Raw genomic sequence first — 25,573 nt, 5'->3', positions numbered from 1 at the left:
AGAATAATGTATTATAATTATGAAAACAATAAAGTCTCCCTAAGGTCTACATATTTATTACCTGCTAGCTGTTATCTATATTTTTATAGAAAAAAAATTATTTGTCAAAACCTTACACATAGTAATCTATATTTAATTATCCTACAGATTATCTACCGTGTTTTCCCGAAAATAAGACACTTTCTTATATTAATTTTTGCTCCAAAAGTTGTGCTACGTCTTATTTTCGGGGGCTGCCTTATATTTCTGGGCAGCGGCGGCCAAGGCTCAGCCCCCTCGCCGGGCCCGTCTTTTTTCAGCGCCGGCACCGATTGGGGAGGAGCCCTCGGTGGCCATGGGCATGCCTCCAGATCCGGAGGCAGAAGACAGCCCAACGGATGGGCGGCTACCCACCTGCAGCAGCAAATGGGGCCGACGGTTTGGGCTGGTCAGCGTCAGGAGCTGCTCCTCCGCTTTCGGGATGCCACCGCCGATTTCGCTGCCACCGGGCCTCTCAGCTGTCTGGCAGCCCACGTGTCTTCTGTCAGTCGCGGCGGCACAACGGAGGAGCAGCTCCCGACGCTGACCAGTCCAAACCGTCAGCCCCCTTTGCTGCTGCAGGCGGGTAGCCACCCATCCGTTGGGCTGTCTTCTGCCTCCGGATCCGGAGACACACCCATGGCCAACGAGGGCTCCTCCCCAAGCACCACCGCCACCGAAAAATGACGGGTCTGGCGAGGGGGCTGAGCCTTGGCCGCCACTGCCCAGATTGCACCTCCTGCCCCCGAAGCGGCCAACAGAAGACATGGTGGCAAGATCTGCGGCAGCAGAGATCCTGTGAGCCACCAAGCAGCTCAGTTTTGGGGTTAAGTAAAACCAGGAATGGAGGGGGGAGGAAGAAAGGAAGCATCTCTATTTTGCGGTCTCAGAACGCAATCCTCGCAAAATTATGAACAGTATGTAAACTTGACTATGCCTTATTTTCGGGGGGGCGCCTTATATTAGCAAATTCTGCAAAACCTCTGACATGCCTTACTTTCGGGATACGTCTTATTTTCGGGGAAACATGGTAGAAGATTTATTTGCCTATTTGCTTGCATGTTTTTACATCTTGCCTCTATGCTCTGGGAAACAAAATTATGGTATCCAACTAGATATAAAAATATATATCTTTCTTCACTTAGAGCTGATAATAAAATACTGAATTAGAACACTATTGTTCTTATAATACCTTGATTTTTACTGTGGATTTTGATTGGGATTGGCAATTCAAAAAGACTTCCAGTTGCATCTTCAAAACTGGTGAAGCTACAACTTCACAGCAATGGCTGCAATAGAGTAACTCTCTGAAATACATGAGAAAAAGGGCCCAAATATCCATGTCAAAGTGTGCTTATAGACATCTTCATCTTGATTGTCATTTTATCAAAACAACCAATAAGTTGTAAAAGGTTCAAATTTTCCCTTACTTTTTTTGATAGTATTGACACTGGAACATAAAGTTGAGAATCTTGTGTTCTCTTGATTATCTTTTGTCTCATCTCTTACAGGATTGTTGCACATTAAATCAAGGAAGCTGGGAATATTTGAACAATATGTGTTCTAGCTTACAATGCAAAATTTATTTATTTATTTATTTATTAGATTTGTATGCTGCCCCAAGTCCTTGGAGAAAAGCATTGCTTTCATTGTCATGAAAGCTATAGCAAATATATTACTTGTATATAATACAATCAATTTCACAATAATACCTATTAGACTTTGTGAATATTTTTTTAAAAAATATGAGGTTATCCACGTTATATTCTAAGCACTCATACAGAAGAAGAGGAGGTCAAGTTCAATTTGAAATTACCAGGATATTTAAGAAAGTTGTTTGTGGTTGGAGATTGTCATGCCAACATTGGAAATATTAAGGAGGAAAATATAATTGAATTTTATGGCCTGGGGAAAAAAATGGAGAATAATTTAACAATTTCAGTCAATGCAGTGATTTCTATGGTATCAATCTACAATGGACATAACTTAGATGAAATACAGGGAAATCAAATTGACTATATTATTGATACAAGATGGTGGAATTGCTTAGTTATAACAACAAAGATATGGCCAGGAGCTAACTGTGAAATAGAAAATTATGTGTTCATAACTGTATGCAAGATCCAAATCAAGCTAATTGCAGAAGAAGAAAACTTCCATGGTGTGATCTTGAACACATATCCAGGATTTTCAAGGAAAACATCAGAAATTATTTTTAAATCCTGAATCTCATTGGTAGGGAAGTATAGAAATGTGGAAAAAAAATAAAAGTTGTTAAGGATGAATGTGAAAAAAGATGGCAAAGACCAGGAAACAGGAAAAAAATAAACTGGATGTCATAGTGGACAATGGAATTTGCCAACAAGAAGAGATATTACAGCCAAGAAGACCAAATGGAAAGAAAATTAAAATGAAATTCTGAGAGTTGTCAAAAGACAAGAAGTAGTACTACAATAATCTTATAAAGATACTGAAGATGGAAAGAAACATGGAAAACAAGGAAAGTCTTCTAGAAAAAATATCCAAATCCAGATGGAAGTTCCAAACTTGCTAAAAAAAACCCTAACGGACCACAGTAACTGATTCCAAGAGCATTGAGCAAAATGGAAGGACTCTACTGGAATTCAGTAGAGATGTCAATATCCGATATACTTAGTAGAGATGTTAATATATTTAAGTAGGATATGTTTTCTACTTACAAAACCACTAATAATAGAAGATGAAGTTACTCCAATCATTATCAAATTGGAATGACTGCAAGATTTGATAAAGTATCTACATAAATTTGGCAAGCAATCTAAAAAGAATTTGTAAAGTTTTAAGAGTTAACTAATATTGATTAGAGCTTTACGTAGAAAGGCTGAGGAACAAGAGACATTAGAGTTGATTCATGCTGGATAATTGAAAAAGCCAAACAATACCCAAAAGAAGTCAATACATGCTTTATACATTATAGAAATATTTCAGTTAACTTGTCAAACTGGGGGATGTGCTTAGGAAAATGGGAACCGCAGAATATCTTCTAGTCCTAATGAGAAGGCTTTACAAGATCACGAAGCCAGAGTCTGGAGGAAACATGGTGAAACAGACTGATTCCTGTTCAGGAAAGGAGTGACGTAAATTTGTATACGCTTCTCTTATTCTGTTCAACCTTTATGCTAAATATATATTGAGGGAAGCTGGACTGAAAAAAGAGGAGCAGTCAGAATATTCTGTACTGTTCCGATGATACTATGCTGATAGCTAAATATTTAAAAAACAAGGAGCATTCTGAAAAAATGACAATAAATACATCAACCAGTCTTAGAATTAGACATTCTGATGCCATGATATGGCTGCATCTAGTTTTGCTTGTGATAGTCTTATGTAAATAAAAGTTGTACTGTCAACAAGTAGGATAAAAGAATATTGATACAGTACTTTGAATGCTAGTGTTGGAGAAGAGTCCTGGCAATATCACGGATAACCAAGAAACAGGCTTTCCATCATGGCACAAATGATCTAGTTCTAATTACAGTGATACTTCATCTTACAAACGCCTCATCATACAAACTTTTCGAGATACAAACCTGGGGTTTAAGATTTTTTTGCCTCTTCTTACAAACTATTTTCAACTTACAAACACACCGCCGCTGCTGGGATGCCCCGCCTCCAGACTTCCGTTGCCAGCAAAGCAACCATTTTTGTGCTGCTGGGATTCCCCTGAGGCTCCCCTCCATGGGAAACCCCACCTCTGGACTTGCCAGCAAAGCGCTTGTTTTTGCAATGTTGGGATTCCCCTGCTGGGATTCCCCTGCAGCATCCCAAAAACACAGAAGTCAGGAGGTGGGGTTTCCTATGGAGGGGAACTTCAGGGGAATCCCAGCAGTGGAAAAATGGCGCTTCAGCTGGCAAAAGGGGTGAATTTTGGGCTTGCACGCATTAATCACTTTTCCATTGATTCCTATGGGAAACATTGTTTCATCTTACAAACTTTTCACCTTAAGAACCTCATCCCGGAACCAATTAAGTTTGTAAGACAAGGTATCACTGTATTATATTTAGGTACATTGTGCAAACATTTGTAAAGTCTGTAACACTGAGAAGGTAGAAGAGAAAATTGGGTGACTCAATTACAGCAGTAGTGCTATGCTGGAAAATCAGAAGGATCAGGTTGAGGGAAGGCTTCCTGGGGAAAAAAACCCTATGAGATTACTAAGAGTCAGCCCTGACTTAATAGTACATAATCATAATTACATAATAATTCTAATATTGACCAACTGAAATGGAACAGTTGACGGGCAAAAGGACTCTCGTACAGATGGTCTCTTAGAATCTAATGCCATCACTTTCACTGTGGTGCCAAGGAGAATAGACTGCAACCAAAAAAATATGATGAGACATTTTGTTCCCAGTAAGATTCCAGTCCGAATCTCTATTCTGTGACTGTTGAAAACCATTCAGAAAACCTATTCTCTAAATTACTTTAATTTTTAAAAAGACATTCTGTGATAACAAATTATAGTTTCATGAAGTAGGCATTTTTTTTCCTTTTAAAATACTTTTGCAAGCATTGTTTCTGCAAGACTTAATGAAATTAGAACTATTCTTATCAAGTGTAGCACATGATATTGACACAAATATTCTCACACTTGTACTATGCTCTATATAAGTGCCAAGGAAATAAGAATGTTGCTACTATTGTAACTACTATTACTATAAGCATAATCAACTTTACTGAATGACTATAAGTAAAAATAAATGCTGGAGGGGAAACAATATTTTATATTTACTTTCTATTTATGATTTTATAGCCCTTCCAGTGGGAGCTCATCACCGGGATAGAAACAGTTTTGTAAAAGGAAGCTAGTGAATTTTGAGAGCTGATCATCTATTTGTTTTTTTTGTTTTTTTAATTTTTAATATTTTATTTATTGATTTTTTAACAATTTAAAATCACACAACATAAAACAGTGCATAGTGAAATGTGAATTGTGCCCATCACCCCGACATACACACATTCCCCACCACCAAATTGGGGGTATTTCTTTTTTAATCCACTTAACCCAAGAGCAATATCTCTGTCTACATATTATAGAGTGATTCTAGTTTATTTCTTGTAGCTTGGTCTCGGATTCTGCTCGTCATATATCGTCTTACCTTGTCCCACCGTCCCATCAGCTGTCCCAAATCAGTTTCATTATCCAAATTTATCCTTTTTTCCATAATTTCAAATTGAATATGATCCACCATGTACCTATACCAATTTTGCATTGTCCATTTTGTTGCATCCTTCCAACCCAAAACTATTACTGCCTGAGCACTTTCTATTGCTGCTTTTTTTATTTCTCTAAATTCTCCCATCGCATTGCTTTTTACTAGTACTGCCATTTCCTTAGTGATTGTCCATTGTATATTTAACATTCCATTGATATCCTCTTTCACTTTTTGCCAAAATTCCTGCACTATCGGGCATTCCCAAAACATATGCATAAACACTCCTTTATCTTGACAACCATGCCAACAATTCCCCCTAACATTCTGCTGAAAATGTGCAAATTGAACGGGAGTAAAATACCACTTATGTAATATTTTCCTTCTCATTTCCCTAATTCTTGTATTTTTAATTTTCCTTATATCTTCTACTATATTTTCCATTTCTTGTACCTCTACTAATATCTCATTTTGCCACCATTTAGTCAATCCATCAATCGTGTCCCCATCTGACTGCACTAGCAGTTTGTATATATTAGTTGCTTGCGCCTTTATCCCCTCACTTTTTTCTCTTATTATTTTCTCTAACCCTGTCTCCTCCCGCCATAATACTTCTTTATTCTCCCTTTCATTTAGATATTTACATATTGCATTTATTTGTAGCCACCTTCCCTTACCTAACCACCATTCTATGCGATTTCTACTTGGCCTGCCATCCTTCTCGTATAACTGTTCTATCTTAGTTATCCCTCTTCCCTTCAACTCTCCTATAACCCTATTTAAGTTAATTTCGTTTTCTCTATTTATTACATAAAGCGATGACAGTTTAGATTTATATAATCCTATTTTCCCTTGCCATTTTTTCCAAATTTCCATAGTCCCTTTCATTGGGCCTATTAATTTTCCTATATCTCTCCTATTCCACTTCCTAAAAATTAATTCTCTATTATTCATCCCGTTTATCTGTTTTTCCAATTTCGCCCATTTATTTTCACTTAATTGCAACTCCATTAACCTTTCCATTTGAAAAGCTTCCCTATACAGCTCCAAACATGGAACACCCCATCCCCCCTCTTTTTCATTCGCAATTAACCACTTTTTTCTTATTCTTGGTCTCTTATCTTCTTCAATCCAATAATTTAATTTTTTGTCCCACTCTTTAACCTTACATACCGATAACCCCCCCGACAGCACCTGAAATAGGTACATCATCTTGGGAGCTATCATCATTTTTAAAGCTCTTATTTTAGAGAGTCTCCTTAGCTTTTTATCTTTCCAGCTCCTCATCTGTTTCAACATTTTCCTCCATGTTATTCTATAATTAATCTCTTCCATTTTCACTGGGTTTTTTAATAACCAAATTCCCAAATATTTTATTTTTTTAAGTCCTAATTTCAACCCTGATTCTTTCCTAATTTCTATCTGTTCTCTCGGATCTGTATTTAAACACATAATCTCTGATTTTTCCATATTAACCGACAGTCCCGATTCCTGCTTAAACTCTTGTAAAATATTTATTATACCTTTAATCATCTCCATCGGGGTCTGGGTCAATATAATTGCATCATCTGCAAATAAATTTATTTTCATTTCTAATTCCCCTATTCTATATCCTGCCCAAGTGTTATCTTGTCTTATCTTATTAGCTAAGATCTCTATTGCTATTACGAATAATTTTGGAGACAGAGGGCATCCCTGCTTGGTGCCGTTTAATATTTTAATACTCTGCGTTCTTTGTCCATTCACTCTTATATATGCTTCATTTCCTTTATAAATCTCTTTTATAGTTTCACAAAATTTTTTCCCCATATTTAATTTGTTACATAATTTATATAAGTAACTATGGTTAACTTTATCGAACGCTTTATAAACATCTAATTTCAAAATTCCCAATTTCCTTTTAGTGGCGGTAGCATGGTGCATCACATTCATTACATTTCTAATTGGTTCACTTATTTTCCTTCCCTTCACGAATCCATATTGATCCTCTTCAATTATTTTTGGTAAAATATTTTCTAATCTATTTGCCAGTATTTTCATAAATATTTTATAATCCTGATTTGCCAAACTGATCGGACGGTAAGACCCAGGCTCTCTTAAATCTCGACCCATCTTCGGAATGGTAACAATTTCTGAAAGCTTCCATGTCTGCGGGATATCACGATTTGACAATATATTATTAAACAATTTCCCCAAATGCGGCAGCAAAACATTCACATAAGTTTTATAGAATTCCCCTGTAAACCCATCTGGGCCCGGTGCTTTGGCTTGTTTTAACCCTTTAATTACTCTAGCAATTTCATCTCGTGTAATTTCTGCATTCAAAATTTGTTTGTCTTCTTCACTTACTATTTTCCCAACCTTGAGGACTTCTATCTTCACTTGCTCCTCTTTATACAAATCTTCATAATATTTCCTCATTATCTCCTCTAACTGGTCATTACCATATCTAACCACTCCACTGGTGTCCCTCAATGCTAAAATACATGATTTTTCTTTCCTCTTCTTCAGATATCTCGCCATTTGCTGCATTGATCTTGTCCCCCAACTCTGTATTTTTTGTCGCATCGCCATTCTCATCTTATTCCATTTAATCTCATCATACACCATCAACTGTTTCTTTTTCAATTTCAGTAAACTATTCCAATCTCTACTTTTCGTCATTCTTAACTGCTCTTGTATCAAATCTATTTCCCTTATCTTCCTTTCCCTCTCTCTACCCCACCTCTTCCTAATATCTGCTTCCATACATATACATTGTCCCCTCATGAAGGCCTTACATGCATCCCATACAATTGATTGTTTAATACCACCCACATCATTAATTCTAAAATATTCTGATAACTCTGTTTGCAATTTCTCTTTATCTTGTTCCCTAGCAGTTACAACTGCATTATATCTCCAAATTTTTTGATTTCGTTCCTGACCTATTTCCAATTCTGCCAATAGTGGGGCATGATCTGATATCCATATACTTTTAATGTCTACTTTTTTAACTTGTATATTACCTCCCCTGTTCATTAATATGTAGTCTATGCAGCTAAATGTGTGATATCTTGCTGAATAATATGTAGCTCTGTTTAAAATATCTGCATGTAGATCCACCATATTAAGTCTATTTAAATGTAACATCCTGCTATTTGCATTCCCATTTGTTAATTGCATATTAAAATCTCCTGCCAAAAAAGTTGAGCCCTCCTTAAAATTGTCTAACTTCTTCTTAGTATTTATTATAAATTGTTTTGTTTTCCCATTTGGGGCATAAATTGCTGCTAATGTCAACTTCTTTTGATTTATTTTTCCTTTAACAAATATCCACCTTCCTTCTCTGTCTTTCTGAATTCCCACCTCTTCAAAATTAACCCTCTGATGAATCAGAATCGCTGTACCTCGACTATTTTGCGTTCCTCTTGACTCAAACACCCATTTCCAATTTCTATCATTAATCAAGTTATCCCTTCCTCCCCTTCTTTTATGTGTTTCTGTCAAAATCATAATATCCACCTTATATTGCTTAGCCATCCTTAATATCCTAAAACGTTTCAAATCCGATCCCAAACCATTCACATTTAAAACCATTATCTTACACTCCGTCATAATATACCAAAAACACCCTTTTCCCCTCTTGTTTTGCCCTTGGTTTATATTTTTCCCTTTTCTTTACCCCTATTACCCCCCCCAACGTGCCTCCCCCTGTGCTCCCCCCACTGAGAGGGGAAAAGACAAGAAAAAACCTTGCCCATACCTGAGGCATATTATCTGGATTGCGTTCCCACTCAAACTAGCTCCTCTTTCGACCCTTTTTAATTTTATAAAAGAGAAAATTTCTCCCCCCCTCCTTTCTCCTTTAAATAATTCCTTCTTTAATTTCTTCTTTAATTTTAAATTCTTAAACCCCCTTTTCCTCCCCCTTAGACTTCCCCCACTGAATGACAGATATACAGGAATCCCAAGGCATCCCCAAGAAAAATATTAATAATAACAACAATAATAGTAATAGTAATAGTAATAATTCTTTTCCTTTTCCTTTCCCCCCCCCCCCCCACAACAAGACAAGGGACCAAACACCATCACTTTCTGGCTCTCTTCTCACGCTGAGCCCGTGTTCTTCTCTGCTCCTTTCTGATGGCCTCCACCTGCCCGCTTAACTCCTTCAGCTGCTCTTCCCTTCGTCTTTCCTCCTCATCTGGGGTACTCCGACCGTCAAAAGCCTCTTCTTCTTCATATGCTAGTGCTCCAGTTTCATCAAACTTAATCCCCAGTTGATCCAGTAAAGCCTTTCCCTCCTCCAATGAACGTGCTCTGTACATTTTATTGTCCTGGAACACCAAGATGGCCACTGGGTAGCCCCAGCTAAATCTGGTTCCACTTTGATATAGCCGGCTTGCAATTGGTTTCAACACAGCTCTCGCTCTCAGGGTTTCCCAGGAAAGATCCCTCAGAACCCTTATCTCATTTCCGTCTTGTTTAAGGCTCATAGAAGTCTTCAAAGTTTTATAAATCATCTCTGCTTTTTTTTCACTAAGGAAAGCGATGATCACATCTCTCTGTCTGCCGTCTCTCCTGGGGGCTGCCCAATGAACACGCAACAGCTCCTCCACGCTGACCTGCACGCCTGTCTGTTTATTTAACCAAGCACAGACAGCTTCTGTTAACTTAAATTCAGAGGGCAAATCCATTCTGAACCCTCGTAAACGCAAATTCCTCCTTCTCTGTCTGTCCTCCAAATTTGCGATTCTGTCATTTATTTGTCTTATTTTTCCATCGTAATCCATCACTTGTTTCTCAACTTTCAGTATCTTTCCAGCAGAAGAATCCCCTTCCTTTTTAATTTGTTTAACTTCTAAATCCATCTGTTCCATTTTATTCTCAACTTTGTTGAATCTCTGTTCAAACCCGCTGCAAATCTCCAGCAGTTTATCTAACTTTTGCTCAATGTTAGCCAGACTAGAGAGGTCTTCTTTTTTCCCTCCCTCCGCCATTTTAAGATTTATTGTACTCACTTATCACTTCCTTGTTACAGCGAAAGCACCTCCGTCTTTGCTTGAAATCATAAATCTTCAAACTCACTTTGATGCCGACAGATTCTTGTTTCTTCCTATATTTTTCTAAGGAAGATTTATAGTCTTTTTAAGAGGGAGAAAACTCTTTACATTTTATATTTGTTCGGAGCCAGAGGTGAAATGCCTAGAAAGCAATTCGGCACATGCGCAATCTTTCTTACAAATAGTTGATCAGCTCTCAAAATTCACTAGTTTAATTGAGTGAGATTGATTTCCTCTCCCCCCTTGTTGATTGGGTATATGTTTACTTGCAGTCTGAGCACATGGGCTGAGGGAAGGGAATTACAGCTAAATCACGGATCAAGGGATTGGCTATTGGCTTTTTAGCATTCCTTAGCCCAGGGGTAGGCCAACTTGGCTCTTCTTTGACATGTGGACTTCAACTCCCAGAATTCCCGAGTTAGCATGATTGGCTCAAGAATTCTGGGAGTTGAAGTCCACAAGTCATAGAAGAGCCAACTTTGTCTACCCCTGCCTTAGCCAATCGGAAGTCCCAGCCAGGAGTCTTTCCCAAGAGGAGAAATACTTGAAGCTCAGAAGCAGAACAAGTTAATAGGAATGGGAGAACTTTAGGACAAAATTAAAAGGGGGGATGAAGCACATATTGACTCTCCCACATTCAGAGCTAAGTAGCAAGATGAATTTAGAAATAACATAAGGAAAACAGGAGTACAAACTCTGTAAAAGTGTAACATAGGATAAAACAGTTTTTTTTTAAAAAAAATCCAAGTTATTAACAGTAAGTAAGATGAAGATAGAAAGCGAAGGGAGAAGATATTTTCCAGTTTACTCTACAGAGAGTTAAACGTATAAGTACCAGCCAGCAAAGCATAAGTCATGATTCATTCCTGCATTCCTAGCTCTCATGAAGCTAATCTGTTTTCCTGAAACCAGTGGAGATATTAGACAGACATGAAAGTATGTGGATGAAACTTTCTGGGATATGACAGCTTTTTCCTACTCCCAGAATGACAGCTCCCTTATGGTCAGGGAGAACAAGCGCTAAGGATGGCATAATATACAGTATTTTCTGTAGGCAATGAGCCCAATTATTATCTATGATAATAATAAGACAACTTTTGATTGTGTGTGAGTTGAGTTGGGTTTGTCATGCACATGAGGATAATATTGGGGTAAAAGTAGTATCCATGGTCTATATTAGCATTAACAACTTTAAAAAACCTAAGTAAACCACCCTGGAACTAATTTAAGCTACTAGGTAGATGACTAAAGTCCATATTGTGAGAAATACTATTTCTTCCACAAAGAAAATCAACTACAAAGAAAGAGCACAGTGGTCTCCACATTTGTCAAGCTTGTGCAAGATATTTAGATTTACTGGTTATCAGATAACTTTTTGGAACAAGCTAAAAACCTAGCATCATATTTAGAATAAGGCAGATACCAATATCTAGATGAAGAATAGATACTGATAGGGTGGTTTTTTTTACTTTTCTAGGGAGAAATCAAAATAACATAAACAAATTTAAAGGGGGGGATGAAGCACAAATTAATATATTCTATGGAAAAAGTATTTGAAGAAGTCAGAATAATATTTAAAAATATAGATTACACATCAAAATTAGGTTTACATATATTAAACACTTTTAGCGTGCTAACTCTAAATTTAAAAAGGGTATTTAGCTTCTAAATCAAAAATTACTTAAAATTAATAAATAATTTATCATTGGACAATTGATGCACTATGCTATAGTCAATTACTCTTCTTGAAAAAGTCACTGACAAAATTTGAATGCTAAATTGACAGATGAACTGCATTTTTATCAGACCTACAATTGCAATATTGTTTTAATAATAACTCTAGTTATGGCCATATAGAGAAGCTCTTACTGTTCTTGGATGCTAAGCTGTACTCTTGTTTAAATGCTGATTTGTAGAATGAAGAAGTAATCTTGAATTATCAGAAGCATTCTAAGGGTCCTGATGGCATCCCCAAGAATCATTAAACAATTCAAATTTAACATTTCCTCACATTTGCAAAGAAAAATATCCTTCAAACTGGGCTAGGATACAAAAGGATCAGCAACAGTGCATGCAACTTTACTTTTTTAAAAAGAAGGCTGGCAAGATGAGAATATTATAGGCTAGTCAGCTTAACATCAGTTCTTACCAAACTGGTGAGTGATAAGTACAGTTGTTCTCATTCCACATTAAGAGCACTGAGGCACAAGCTTTGCTGAAATAAAATAAGTGTATTTTTTGCAGTGAAAAAAAGTATATATTTTTTTCACCAATCTTCTAGAGGTTTTTCAGAATATCAGCAAGCATAGAGGTGACCTGCTGACATTGTCAGTCTGTTTCACACTGTAAAGAATGCAAAGCTCCTTATCAAAAGAGCATAAGGAAATGTAATGGGATAGAGGACCATTTTTATGCTACATAGTTAAACAAAATAAAAAACTAAGAGCTGAAATAAAGGCACGATTTTCTCAATGGAAGAGATAAGAATAGGTGTCCCTCAAGAACTGATAGGATTTTTTCCAATTTGTTGATAAATCATGTTGACTTAGGGATAAGTAAGCAGTAATCTAATTAAGTTTGTGGATGATAACAAACTGTTCAAAATTTCTGTAAAGTGCTCAAGGATTATTTTAATTTTTAAATTATTTTTAAGATTTTTACGCCACTTTTATTATTTTATATAAGTAAGTTAAAGTGGGGAATATATACACTGCTCAAAAAAATAAAGGGAACATTTAAACAACACAATATAACTCCAATAAATAAAACTTCTATGAAATCAAACTGTCCACTTAGGAAGCAACACTGATTGACAATCAATTTCACATGCTGTTGTGCACATTAAACTTTGTACAGAATGAAGTATTCAATGAGAATATTTCATTCATTCAGATCTAGGATGTGTTATTTGAGTGTTCTCTTTATTTTTTTTGAGCAGTATTTAATACTCCTTCCTCCTCATATTTCCCCAAAATAACTATGTTGTGAGGAGGGTTGGCCTGAGAGACTGACTGGATCACAATCAGCTGGCTAACTTTCACACTTGAGGTAAAACTAGCACTCATGTCCTGATTTCTTTGGACAGTACTCTAATCTCTACATCAAACTGGTTCTCTTTAATCTTTTTTGAAAAATTAAATTTCTTTAAACTGAAAAAATGATCAAACAATTGTGATTCAATTTAAATGAGTGTAAATAGATATATACTGAAACAACATACAGCCTCTCCATTTTATATAAATACTAATGGGATTTGAACTGCCTTCTATAGCCAACTAGGAAAAATATATTGGGTCATATGTAATTTAATGAAGATATCCACTCAGTGTATGGCAGCTAGGGGAAAAAAAGATGAATTCCATGTTAGGTTCACTAAGAAAGACTGGAAATGCAACCACCCACATAACATTCATATATAAATCTATAATGCATTTCAAACACACACACAATTCTGGTTGCAGTATATGGAAAAAGATAGAACTGGAAAAGATTTGGAAGAAAACAAGCCAAAAGGCTCCAATACTTTTATTGTGAGAAAAAAACTAGGGAAAAATGTACTTTTTAGCTTAGAAAAAGACAAATGAAAGGGACATGGTTGATATGCATGAAGTTCTCTTCCTTTTCAAATCACTAATATAAGATCCATACTGCCCCAACCCTCCTTGCCTTTCATAAGAATTTGAAAACTTATTTATGCCACCAGGCTTGGGGTCATTAGATCCCAGGCTCTGGCCAATGAATGCCTATTATGTTTGGTTTGTATGGAATGAATGATTTTTGATATTCAGCTTTTATAATATTTTTGAACTAACTATATTAATTGGATCCAATTGTATTCTGTACACTGTTTTACTGTTGACATGTTGTGAACCACCCCGAGTGCACGGAGAGGGGCAGCATACAAATCAAATCAAATCAACCAATCAACCAACCATCCAATAAAACAAGACGATGACAACCACCTTGCATGGATTTAAGGAATTGGGTAAATTCCTGGACAATACGTCTATCCAGGCCTATAAATCTTAAGCCTCAATCTTTACCAATGTACATGATTTCCAAAGTTTTGTTCTTTTTAACAATCATAGTTCTTCCCTTCCTGTATTGATATGTTATGCTACTACTGTTATATAATCAAAGGAAATTAGAAGAAATAAATCAAAGATTATTTGATGTATGAAATATGTCATTTAAATTTTTTTTGTTGATAATAAGTTTCCACTCCTGGATGAAATTAGACAATGTTGCTATAAAATCTGGACCAAAAATAGATAGAGGCCCAGGATACAAATTACCCAAGATAACACTGAAGATTTTTTATTCCATAACTATTCCATTTCTGTATGAGGTGATGAACCTCAACAACTGAAGTAAGACTTTGTATGTGAATACCTACTGCAGGGATGTCAAACCTGTGGGCCAGATGTCTCATGCGCTGGTCATTCCCACCCCCATTTTAATGAAAGGGAAAAAGTTGTGACATGTCACGCGATGCCAACATGACACTGTGAGTTTGACACCCGACTTACTGGATCATCAATATGCCAATTAATCCAACATGTTCTTACTTGTCTTGTGGATGCTGATCTAGTTTTTCATTGCCACATCTGTTACATATAGGCCAAGAGAAAGCAGTTCTCTCATTAATACCAACTACAGTACCTGAAAAAAAGGTAAAATGATTTGCAAAATTTAGTATACTTTGATTCTGAATGCCTTAAGCAATCATGTCTGTTTGAAAATACCTTTTCTTCTCCTTTTTTATAAGTATAATTAGCAATATTTAGATTTCCATTGTTTTCAGATTTAATTGTAATCCAATCCTAGTTGCTTTCCTATGTATTAAAAAGCTGTAACCTGTTCTATTATTTTTTTCTAATTTCTATTTTCTTTCTTTCCATATCAAAAAGGAAATGTTTTCAAATGCAAAGTTTGAGTGATTGTATAGCCAATTTAATAAGCTAATAAATTAATATTCTTTGCCAGCAAATAGTGCCTCTCTTGATTTCTGTCTTCATGGTAAAAGTCAACACACCAGACCTCCTTTGAACCAAAAAATTCTGATTAACAGTACCAGGGCATGAAGTCAGATTTAAATGATGATGAAATGTTCTGCCTTGTCTAGAGCTATTAAACAGTTTTTTGATATGGGTGAATAAAGGAATTAAAATTATTGGATGATTTCCTAAATTTATTCCATAACTTGATGTTTTATGGTGGCGCAGTGGTTAGAATACAGTTTTGCACGCTAATTCTGCCAACTGCAGAACTCTGCCAAATCAATTCCCATTGGCTCAAGTTGACTCATCCTTCCATCCTTCCAAGGTCAGTAAAATGAGGACCCAGATCGTTGTTGTTGTTGGTGGTAATATGATGACTCTGCAAACTGCTTAGAGAGGGCTGTAAAGTCCTGTGAAGCAGTATATAAGTCCAAGTTCTATTGCTATTTGTCCATCTTTTAGAGAAGTCATTTGAACAAAAGGATGTTCATATCTCATTTTATGCAGTTCTTCTATACTTCTCTAAATATAGCTATTATTTTAACCTGAAACAAACCGAAATGAAGAAGAAAACCAGACATGACACAGCTTTTAAAAAATATTTACACTGGTTTAACACCAGGAGCTGTTCTTTATTTATATCTAGGTAAATGAGATTCAATTATGCTTTCTCAAGCCATGTACGTGACTAGAAACATTGAAGAACTGAAGGTCAGACAGATATTTGGATCACTGGTAAGCATTGTTGTTTAGTGTTATAAATCAAGCAAGATGGGTATTTTATGGGGAGGCTAGTAAAAAGATTTAGAACAATAGCAGTTTGCTGAGCCAAGCAATAAACATTAATGTTTGCAAACAAAACATATGAGTAATTTTAAAACACCTGCAAATAAATGGATTACAATTGTCAATACTACAGTGTCAAAGGCAAATTGCCAGAAAGCCCTGAGGATTGAGTAACATGCTTGTCTTTTGATAAATGAATGAAATTATTAGGAAAATCAGGAGTGGCAATAATACCATACACAGGTAGTCCTTGACATACGACCACAATGGACTAAAAATTCTGTTGCTAAGACACCTGTTAAATGAATTTTGTCCCACTCTATGTTTCTTGCCATAGTTGTTAAAATGAATCCCTGCAGTTGTTAAATCAGTAACATACTTGTTAAGTGAATCTAGCTTCCCCATTGACTTTGCTTATCAGAAATTAGCAAAAGGTGAGCAAATTACCCGACACTGCAAGGGTCACAGTATGAGTCAGTTGTCGAACAACTGAATTTTGATCATGTCACCATGGAGATGTGAAAAAGTCATAAGTATTTTTTTCAGTGCTGTTGTAACTTTGAACCTCACTAAATGAACAGTTGCAAGTCGAGGACCACCTGTACTAGATACCAGTGCAGGAATATGTAATTAATTCAGGGTTCTGAGAGAAAAGCAGTGTGTGTGTTTGTTTTTGTGTGTGTGTATACAGCGGTACCTCTACTTACGAAGTTAATTCGTTCCGTGACCAGGTTCTTAAGTAGAAGCAATTTTCCCCATAGGAAATCAATGTAAAAGCGAATAGTGCATGCGATTGGGGAAACCACGGGGAGGGTGGAGGCCCTGTTCCCTCCCAGGAGATTCCTAGAGGCCTCACAGAGGCTTCTCCCCACCTTTTCCGGCCCTGTTTCCTCCCAGGAGATTCCTAGAGGCCTCACAGAGGCTTCTCCCCGCCTTTTCCGGCCCTGTTTCCTCCCAGGAGATTCCTAGAGAGGCCCCATGGAGACTTCTCCCTGCCTTTTCCAGTTACAGTTTTGGAGGGTTGGTTTGTAAGTGGAAAATGGTTCTTCAGAAGAGGCAAAAAAAATCTTGAACACCTGCTTTTACAAAAGTTCGTAAGTAGAGGTGTTTGTAGGTAGAGGTACCACTGTATACAGTTTAAGCTTTACAATGAGTTAAAAAATCATTTAAATGATGACGAAAGCTTAGATAAAGTAAGAAATGTAAGCCAAAGCCCCAATTTCCCCAATTTTCTTCCCAGGTTCTCAAGGCAGTACATATAGACATTCCCAATTTTATCCTTGCTACCATCCCATTATATAAATGGAGTGACCAAAATGCCAGACCCTACAATAAAGGATCACTTGTGAGGTCACTATCCAATATAATGGCACCCATAAAATGCCAACAGAACAACTATTATAAATAGTCTCATTGCCATCTGCTACTGCACCAGAGGTGTCAACCATAACGTCTTCAAATGGAAATTAATTGAAGAAGCAAGAAACAAGGAATATAATTTGTCACACACTCTTGGAAAACAGGCAAAAGAACAGTTAGCATTAAGATTTCAAATCACAAAAAATATAGCTACAAACCTCTTACAGTACAAATAGAATTGATTGGAGTAGTAGAATCCAGATAATCTAGTTTGACAGGACCAGTCAGTTCAGTGATGTCAGCACCAGCAGCCCTACACAAAAGGGGCTTTTGTAGCAAGAGAACAGTACGTTCAATGCAAATAATCTTACCTGCCAACCAAGACATTTTGATAAGTTACGGTGACAAAGAAAAAGGTGGCCATATTAATTATCTAAGCCAATCAAGACAAATTCCTGCAAGCATTTCAGTAAACTTATTTTAGTTTTGATTTATTCAAATGAGTACTCTATTCTTGTTAACAGTCTGCCAGCATCCAGTAACCTGGTTTTATTCAGAAAGGAAATTGGCTGCATGTTGAATTTTCTTTATCTTTTAATGGGGGATTGGGAATTATTCCAAAGTTATTCACATATTGTACTTTGCTCCCCAGAACAAGGTAGTCAAATCTTTGCTCAGAGGAGTGTCTCCTGGAGTGTCTCCAGTTCTGGAAGCATGGTAACAGATTTGTGCAAATAGGCCAGAGGTTTAAATCTGATAGCCAACAATGACCAAATATGTACTGATTAGCTTATATTGAACATGATTAGAATTAAATTTTATTCTTCTCAAGTAGTGTTAGCTACAGCATTGGCATTGATACTACTACTAGGGTGGAAACTTTATGCAGATACACTTACTTTCTCTTCTTCCAGCCAATGGTGTCCAATTCTTGGAGCCTACCTGGACAAGTCTCTGCAGTTTTGCGGGGAAGGTTTTCAGAAGTGCTTTGCTATGCCTTTTTGCTAGTGCTGAGAATAGCCCAAGGTCACCCAGTTGGCTTTGTGCCAAAGGTAGGACTAAAATTTGCAGTCCCTTGGTTTTTAGCCTGATTTCTTAACCAGTAACTCTTCATTGAAATACCTACAAGCATGATTTGTACAGTATTTTAAAATAAAAGTTAGGCTTGGGCCATTATATTTAGAGAAATGTATTGCGATTAAAGGATGGAGTAGTGTTAACAACAATAAAACTTATTCCAGTGCATAATTCCCTACAATTCCTTCCCATTTGATACCACTGTACTGGATACGTAATGCACAACAAACTGTTTTAATTGGTGCACATTAAATTAGTATATATCAAGTGTTCGTGAAGCAACAACTTGAAGGTTGGTAGGCTCTCAAATCAATAAAGATTAAGCAGTGGAAAGCATGAAAAGGATTGCTTCTTCAATTTTGTTAACAATACAGTTCCACTGTTTTCTATTCCATTGTAATTACAAAACTCTGTAATTCTAAAATGTAGCCTCTATGTTTTCTTATTATTTAGTCCCTTCTTCCTTTCAAGTCATCATCGTTATTTTTTGTTGGTAGAAATGCCTAAATGTAGGAAAGTCATCTTATTTAGTAAATAAACTGCTTTCAAATCTTCTTCCACTTGTAAAGAAAAGTGGATATGCTAAAAATCCTTTAACCAACACAGCAAAAATCACAGAAAATAAGATTTGAATCTCTATTTTTAATATATTGTAATGTCTAAGTGTCAGATATCTGTTTAATTTGGGGCTAAAGAATGAATCTAGAGGCTGAAGAAATTCCCTTTTATTGTGCAATGTTTATGTTTATATTAGAGATCTGGAGAACAATCTGGATGGTAATGAAAACTGAAAAAGTAATTATTGGGTGATCCTGCGGGAGAGGGCAGTTTGACCATTATAAAGAAAAGGCAGGTTGAATGCTTTCTCCCATCTTTTTCAGTTTGCTGCCTAACTGAAAATTTCAAAGCAAGAGATGTTGGGTCTTATAATCATAAATGCTGCTGTTGATTGCTAGGTTAGTTGCTGGCTAAACATATTATCCAGCATTTAATTATGAATAAAAGTACAGATCTGGCATGTGACATGAGCATCTGTCAAGAGTGCAGAACTAGTTAAAATATCTTGATATGGAAACCTTATGAAACTGGATAGTTTCCTCAATTAGGGAATTTTCTATCTCGTTTGTAAATAATACCATCAACACCCTGGTTGATCAATGGGATACAAAAATATTTATTGTCTTTCTCTCTCACCTCTATTGCAGAAACTATCAGCCCTTCCTTTTCTAGGGAGCTGAAAGTGATGAACTGGGTGGCACATTAGCTGTAGAACCAAGTCAGGACAAATCAAATTGAGTAGGACCTATCTGAAGTACTCTCTTAGATTCCTATTTTTTTGCATGCATGAAAAGGCAGCATAGAAACTTTATTTTATGCCTTTACTGTATCTTCATAAGACAGGTGCAGCATCTTCATCAAGAAGAAAGAAGAAAGGAACATCTAGTGACGTGCTATAAAAATGTGCATCTTCCTTTATGAACAAAATTGATCAGATTCGTCTTCACTTGGGAGCATGTTGGGAGCATGTCACAGCAATAAAATCTCTGAGATGGATGGATGTTAGGGTATTTTACCAAATGCTTTACTGAAACTAATTATGTCCATATTAATCCCACTATCTATTAAGAAAGTTTCCCAATGAAAAAATAATTTTTAAAACAATGTTACTTGGTAATTACTGCATTCATTTCAAGATGCTTACGGATCTACTTGTTCATGATCTGCTGTATGAACCTCTGACTGATGGTCTGTAGTTTTCTGAGTCCTCCTCCACTTATGCTTTTGAACAGAGACATACATACATGCATGCATGCATGCATGCATGCACTCACTCACCCATTCAATAAGATTTATATGCCGCTCAACTCCAGTAGACTCTGGGCAACTAACAATAACAATTTCTCTCCTATAAGCATCTTGTATTTTATACACTGTCCAGCATGTCTCAAAAATAGTATGTAAGCACTTGGTGAAACTGTTAGTCAAATCATCCAACCTTAGAGATTTAAATTCATTAAGAATAAAATAATGTTTTCTAATTATGCTTTCATCAATTCCAAATTACAATTCTGCCCTTAATTCTGCTCTCATAATTTACTGCTATGGGATTTAATAAATGATCCAAATAAGAGTTCAAAAGCTCTTTTTTTGTTACTTGTTATACAAATTTTGTTATAGTAAATAAGGAATGTGTAAAGTAATACATTTTTTGTTTTTATTTTGAAGATATATAAATAAGCCTTTATTTTTACTGTTCTTGGCATCCTTTATTAACCTCAGGGAATTTCAACTTTTAGTATTTGAGATTCCATCTCAGTATTATGTTTTGCTTTCCTTAAAATTAAAAAATGCCAGTTCTCCCAATGTTCTCATGTTTTAATGTCATCAACAAAGCATTCTGTATTTGTTGATATCTGGTTAAATATGCCTTATCTTCTTGTGCTATATCATTTGCAGGAGAAAGTTAGAATATACCAATCTGAGAAAGTTGTCAGATAAGATGACATAGAATTTACTGCAAGTACCATGCTTGGCAGAATTTGTCTCCCAACAGATATCAGGGTAATTAAGTTTCCTTTCACTATAAACCATGCTCTTTGAAAACTCTGTGATTTGCTTTTGGAAGACATCTTGTTGAAAATGAACACTAAATTGATATGGATTTTATTCATTTATCCTTTTTTACCAATTCATTGAATAAAGTTTTAAAGAACATTAAATGTAAGATCTTAAGAAATCAACAATATGTTAATTTTTATGCCTATTGAATACCCAGAGAATGTTTAAGAGTGACTGACTATTGCAAGTATAAAAGGGATAAGGGGACATATTATATTTGCATATTACATATTATATCCAATTCAGATTGTTTCTTTATTTGGGTTTAATAGCCCTCCGTTTGCTTTCTCAAATCAATTATTCTTAGAAGTTGGAAAAATTATGTGAGACCAGATTATTTAGTTGTTATTATTTGTTTGTTTTTATGCTACCCATTTTATAATCCAAAACAACCGTGGGTAGTGTATAAATTTATAATCTTGGATTTCAGATTTCTATTTGCTTTCAGTTTGGGCAAAGACTGTTTTCTATATAATGGAAAGACTGATATACAGTGATCCCTCGATTTTCGCGATCTCGATTTTCCGCGAAACGCTATATCGCGATTTTTCAAAAAATAATAATTAAAAAATACTCCCCGTTTTTTTTGCTATACTGTACCACGGTTTTTCTCACCCGATGACGTCATACGTCATCACCAAGAGTCACTTCTCTGTCTCTTTTTTTCTATCATTTCTCTCTCTCTCTTCCTTCCACTATTCTCTCTCTCTTTCTTCCTCTCTCACACTCTCTTCCTCCCTCTCTCATTTCTTTCGGGGGGGCGGCGGGCGGGCGGGTGCCTACGGGGGACGGTGGCCGCCAGCGCTGGACTCAGCGGTGAGAGGGGCGGTAGCGGCGAGCGGGTGGGCGAGTGGCGGGCGGGTGCTTACGGGGAACGGTGGCCGCCAGCGCTGCTGCAGGAGGACTCGGCGGTGAGAGGGGCGGTAGCGGGCGGGCGGGCGAGCGGCGAGGAGGCTGGAGGCGCTGCCATTGGCCGGGAACATGGCGCTGAACAGGAACCACTTGCCCGGTGGGGGGGTTGTCCCGCCCCACGGGGAAAGTAACCGGAGCCGAAGAGGCGCTCGGCTAGCAAGGGGCAGCAGGAGGGAGAGTTTGGCCGGGCGGGGTGTGTGTTTGTGTGGTGGGGGAGAGCTTGCGTATCTTCGGGGATGGCGATACGCAGGCGGAGCGTTTCCATCTGCTCCGCTGGGACGGGCGCCTCTAAGCCCAGTGTCTGCTTTCTCTCCCCGGGGACCGCCTACTTTCCTCCACTTCGAGCGGGGCGCCTGGGCTCCCAAGTACCCACGTCTTTTCCATCACCCGGAGGAGGAGTGCGACTTCTGCCCAAGTGTTAAAGAGGCCGTGGAGGGCTTAACCCGTGTCGCTCCCTCCCTCCTTGCCATCCCCGGGACTTCGAGTCTGGGTGGGGAAGGCGGTGATAGCGGCAAACGGCGGACAGGCGAGCGACAAACGGCGGGTGCTGGGGGGGGGCGGGGGCAGCCGCCATTCAAAGCAATCTGTCGGCTTCCGCATTCTCGTCGCTCCCCGCCTCCACCATCTGCGCATGCACGGCCATGGGGAAAAGGCGCGCATGCGCAGATGGTGTTTTTACTTCCGCAACCCTACGTCGCGAAAAATCGATTATCGCGAGGGGTCTTGGAACGGAACCCTCGCGATAATCGAGGGATCACTGTATATTATTTTAGGTCCTCAAGATTTAATGATATGTTTAAAAGCTAGTCTATATATCAGAGGTGTGAACCACATACAACCGGTTCGCCCAGAACCGAAAATGTGAGCGCATGTGTACAGCATCGAAAAACTGGCAATTATAAAGGAGGTGATAGTGCCGGGGCGGGTGGGCAGGCCCAGCTGCTGGTCAAAATGACTGGTTCACCCGAACCAACGGCAGCCCACCATTGCTGTATATATGCATTTAACAACATTTGCATTCATTCTTTTAATTTCTGTTATTTGTATTCATTTCTATTTTGTTATGAAATACTAACCCTTACCATTTCCACACATAGCATCCTTGAAGAAAACAATACAAGGGGACGAGCTCTTTAATACTTCCATTACTTCCACATCAATCACACATGATGAAGTAACTGAGACAGGTAGTGTTTTGGGGGTTCCAGAATTGATCTGAGACTCTCTTTGCAATGAGAAATCAGTAACAAATAACCATTTGTCTGTGGAAGCGCTGCCCATTTCCTAGGGTTGAAAGAAAAAAATAAATAACTTAAATGCTAAAGTTGAAGAAATATATTTTCTAACCAGCATAAAATTAAAGGCAATGAAGCAGATGAAAACTTCTATTTAGCTAGCAGCATTTTAATCAAAATATAATCAACGGATCATGTAACACATGCAGCCTACTCTATCCCCCAAACTGAAGTTCAGTGGAAAAAAAATGCCAAATTTTTATGGTACAATTTTATTCCATTTAGAGTGATTTTAAGAAAATGGCTGCACATCGTTTATCTTCTTCCTGTATCTCACCTTTAACCACCACCACCAAAGTCAAAATATTGGTTAAAATTTTATATTGTTTCAGGTCACATATAAAATCACTAGACCTTTTGTAAATCTTCAGAACATTAGGAGATTATTATGGTTGCACTCCAGCTATAAGCAGAAAGATATCCAGGTCCTGTATACGTGCTGGGATAAAATCAATGATCATCATTGATGCCTATTGATTGCCATAGGTATGCAAGTATATGATATGACTAGATTTGAAACTTGGAAAGTAAAAGGGTGGGCACAGTACCATATTCAACGTTGCTATACAGGTAATTTTCATTTAACAACCACAATTAGGGACCACTTTTGTTACTAAGGCATGTGGTCATTAAGGGAGTTATCAAGTGACTGTGAGGGATTTGCAACCTCACTTCTACCACAATCATTAAGAGACTCTCTCACAGTCATTAAGCAAGACATCGCAGATTTTTAAGAAGAGATTTGAGAATCATTTGTTTGAAATATTACAGGGTTTCCTGCTTGAGCAGGGGTTTAGACTAGAAGACCTCCAAGATCCTTTCCAATTCTGTTTTCCTGTTAACTGTAATTTTACTGCCAGGCTTTCAACTGACTCTGCTTGTTTAGGGTGTGCAAAGGACAAACACATGAGCACGAAACATTATGATCATTGCAAACATCTGGTTGTAAAACACCTGAATTTTGATCATGTGTGACTATAGGGATAGTGCAACAGTCATAAAGCCCTTCATGGCACCGGACCAGATTATCTCAGGGACTGCCTTCTGCTGCACGAATCCCAGCGACCAGTTAGGTCCCACAGAGTGGGTCTTCTCCGGGTCCCGTCAACTAAACAATGTCGCTTGGCAGGACCCAGGGGAAGAGCCTTCTCTGTGGCAGTCCCAGCCCTCTGGAAGCAACTCCCCCCAGAGATTAGAACTGCCCCCACCCTCCTTGCCTTTCGTAAGCTTCTTAAAACCCAACTCTGCCACCAGGCATGGGGGAAGTGAGATACTCTTTCCCCCTAGGCCTTTACAATTTTATGCATGGTATGTCTGTATGCATGTTTGGTTTTACAATAAGGGTTTTAACTGTTTTAATATTGGATTGTTATATGCTGTTTTTGTTATTGTTGTTAGCCGCCCCGAGTCTCCGGAGAGGGGCGGCATACAAATCAAATCAAATCAAATCAAATCAAAAAATAAATAAATGCAAGGACGGGTCATAAAGTTATTTTTAAAGTGCTGTCATACCTTTGAATAGTTGCTAAAGAAGACAGTTGTTAACTAATGTCTACCTATAGCAATTTGACACAGCAAGCCATTGCAAGCCATCTTATTGGTCAAAGTGAAAGTCACTATAGTGCAGGTATGAATTGCAGCTCTGTGAGTCCCCTTTTGCAAGTAAAAAATTGAAGTGAAAAATACCAATAAAATCTGTAAGTTCTAAACTTCATTTCTTTTGCTAGTTTTATATCTTGCTTTTCCTCCAGTATTGCAATGCAGCATACATGGTACTCTTTTTTACCATTTTATTTGAATAATAATTCTTTAAAGCAGTGTTTTTCAACCAGTGTGCCGGGGCACACTAGTGTGCCGTGAGACATGGTCAGGTGTGCCGCGAAGCTCAGAGAGAAAGAAAGCAAGAGAGAGAGAAAGAAAGCAAGAGAGAAAGAGAACAAGAGAGGGAAAGAGAGAGAGAAAGAGAGAGAAAGAAAGCAAGAGAGAGAGAAAGCAAGAGAGAGAGAGAAAGAGCAAGCAAGAGAGAAAGAGAACAAGAGAGGGAAAGAGAGAGAGAAAGAGAGAGAAAGAAAGCAAGAGAGAGAGAGAAAGAGAGGGAGGGAAGGAGAGAGAGAGAAAGACATGGAGGGAGGGAGAGAGAAAGAGAGCAAAAAAGAGAGGAAGGAAGGAAGAGAAAGAAAGAGGGATGGAGAGAGAGAGAAAGAAAGAGGAAGGAAGGGAGAGAAAGAGGGAGGGAGAAAGAAATAGAGCGAAGGGGAGGAAGAGAGAG

At 37.6% G+C, this 25,573-nt stretch overlaps 1 protein-coding gene across 3 annotated transcripts in view; it reads right to left on the bottom strand.

Annotated features, from left to right (window-relative positions):
• SPIDR (scaffold protein involved in DNA repair) overlaps positions 1 to 25,573 on the bottom strand; it is a 198,365-nt gene that overhangs the window by 5,396 nt on the left and 167,396 nt on the right. For all 3 annotated transcript variants that reach the window (XM_070747729.1, XM_070747730.1, XM_070747731.1), the window contains exons 15-18: positions 23,092 to 23,293; positions 17,620 to 17,772; positions 14,825 to 14,918; positions 1,211 to 1,325 (exon numbers count right to left, since the gene is read on the bottom strand). In XM_070747729.1, coding sequence (XP_070603830.1) covers positions 1,211 to 1,325; positions 14,825 to 14,918; positions 17,620 to 17,772; positions 23,092 to 23,293 — 564 coding nt within the window. The remainder of the gene's footprint in view (positions 1 to 1,210; positions 1,326 to 14,824; positions 14,919 to 17,619; positions 17,773 to 23,091; positions 23,294 to 25,573) is intronic.

This window comes from Erythrolamprus reginae, chromosome 3, assembly GCF_031021105.1.
Source record: "Erythrolamprus reginae isolate rEryReg1 chromosome 3, rEryReg1.hap1, whole genome shotgun sequence".
Lineage (NCBI taxonomy): Eukaryota > Metazoa > Chordata > Lepidosauria > Squamata > Dipsadidae > Erythrolamprus > Erythrolamprus reginae.
Note: the sequence above shows the minus strand (reverse complement) of the source record. Positions and strands in the feature narration are given on the sequence as shown.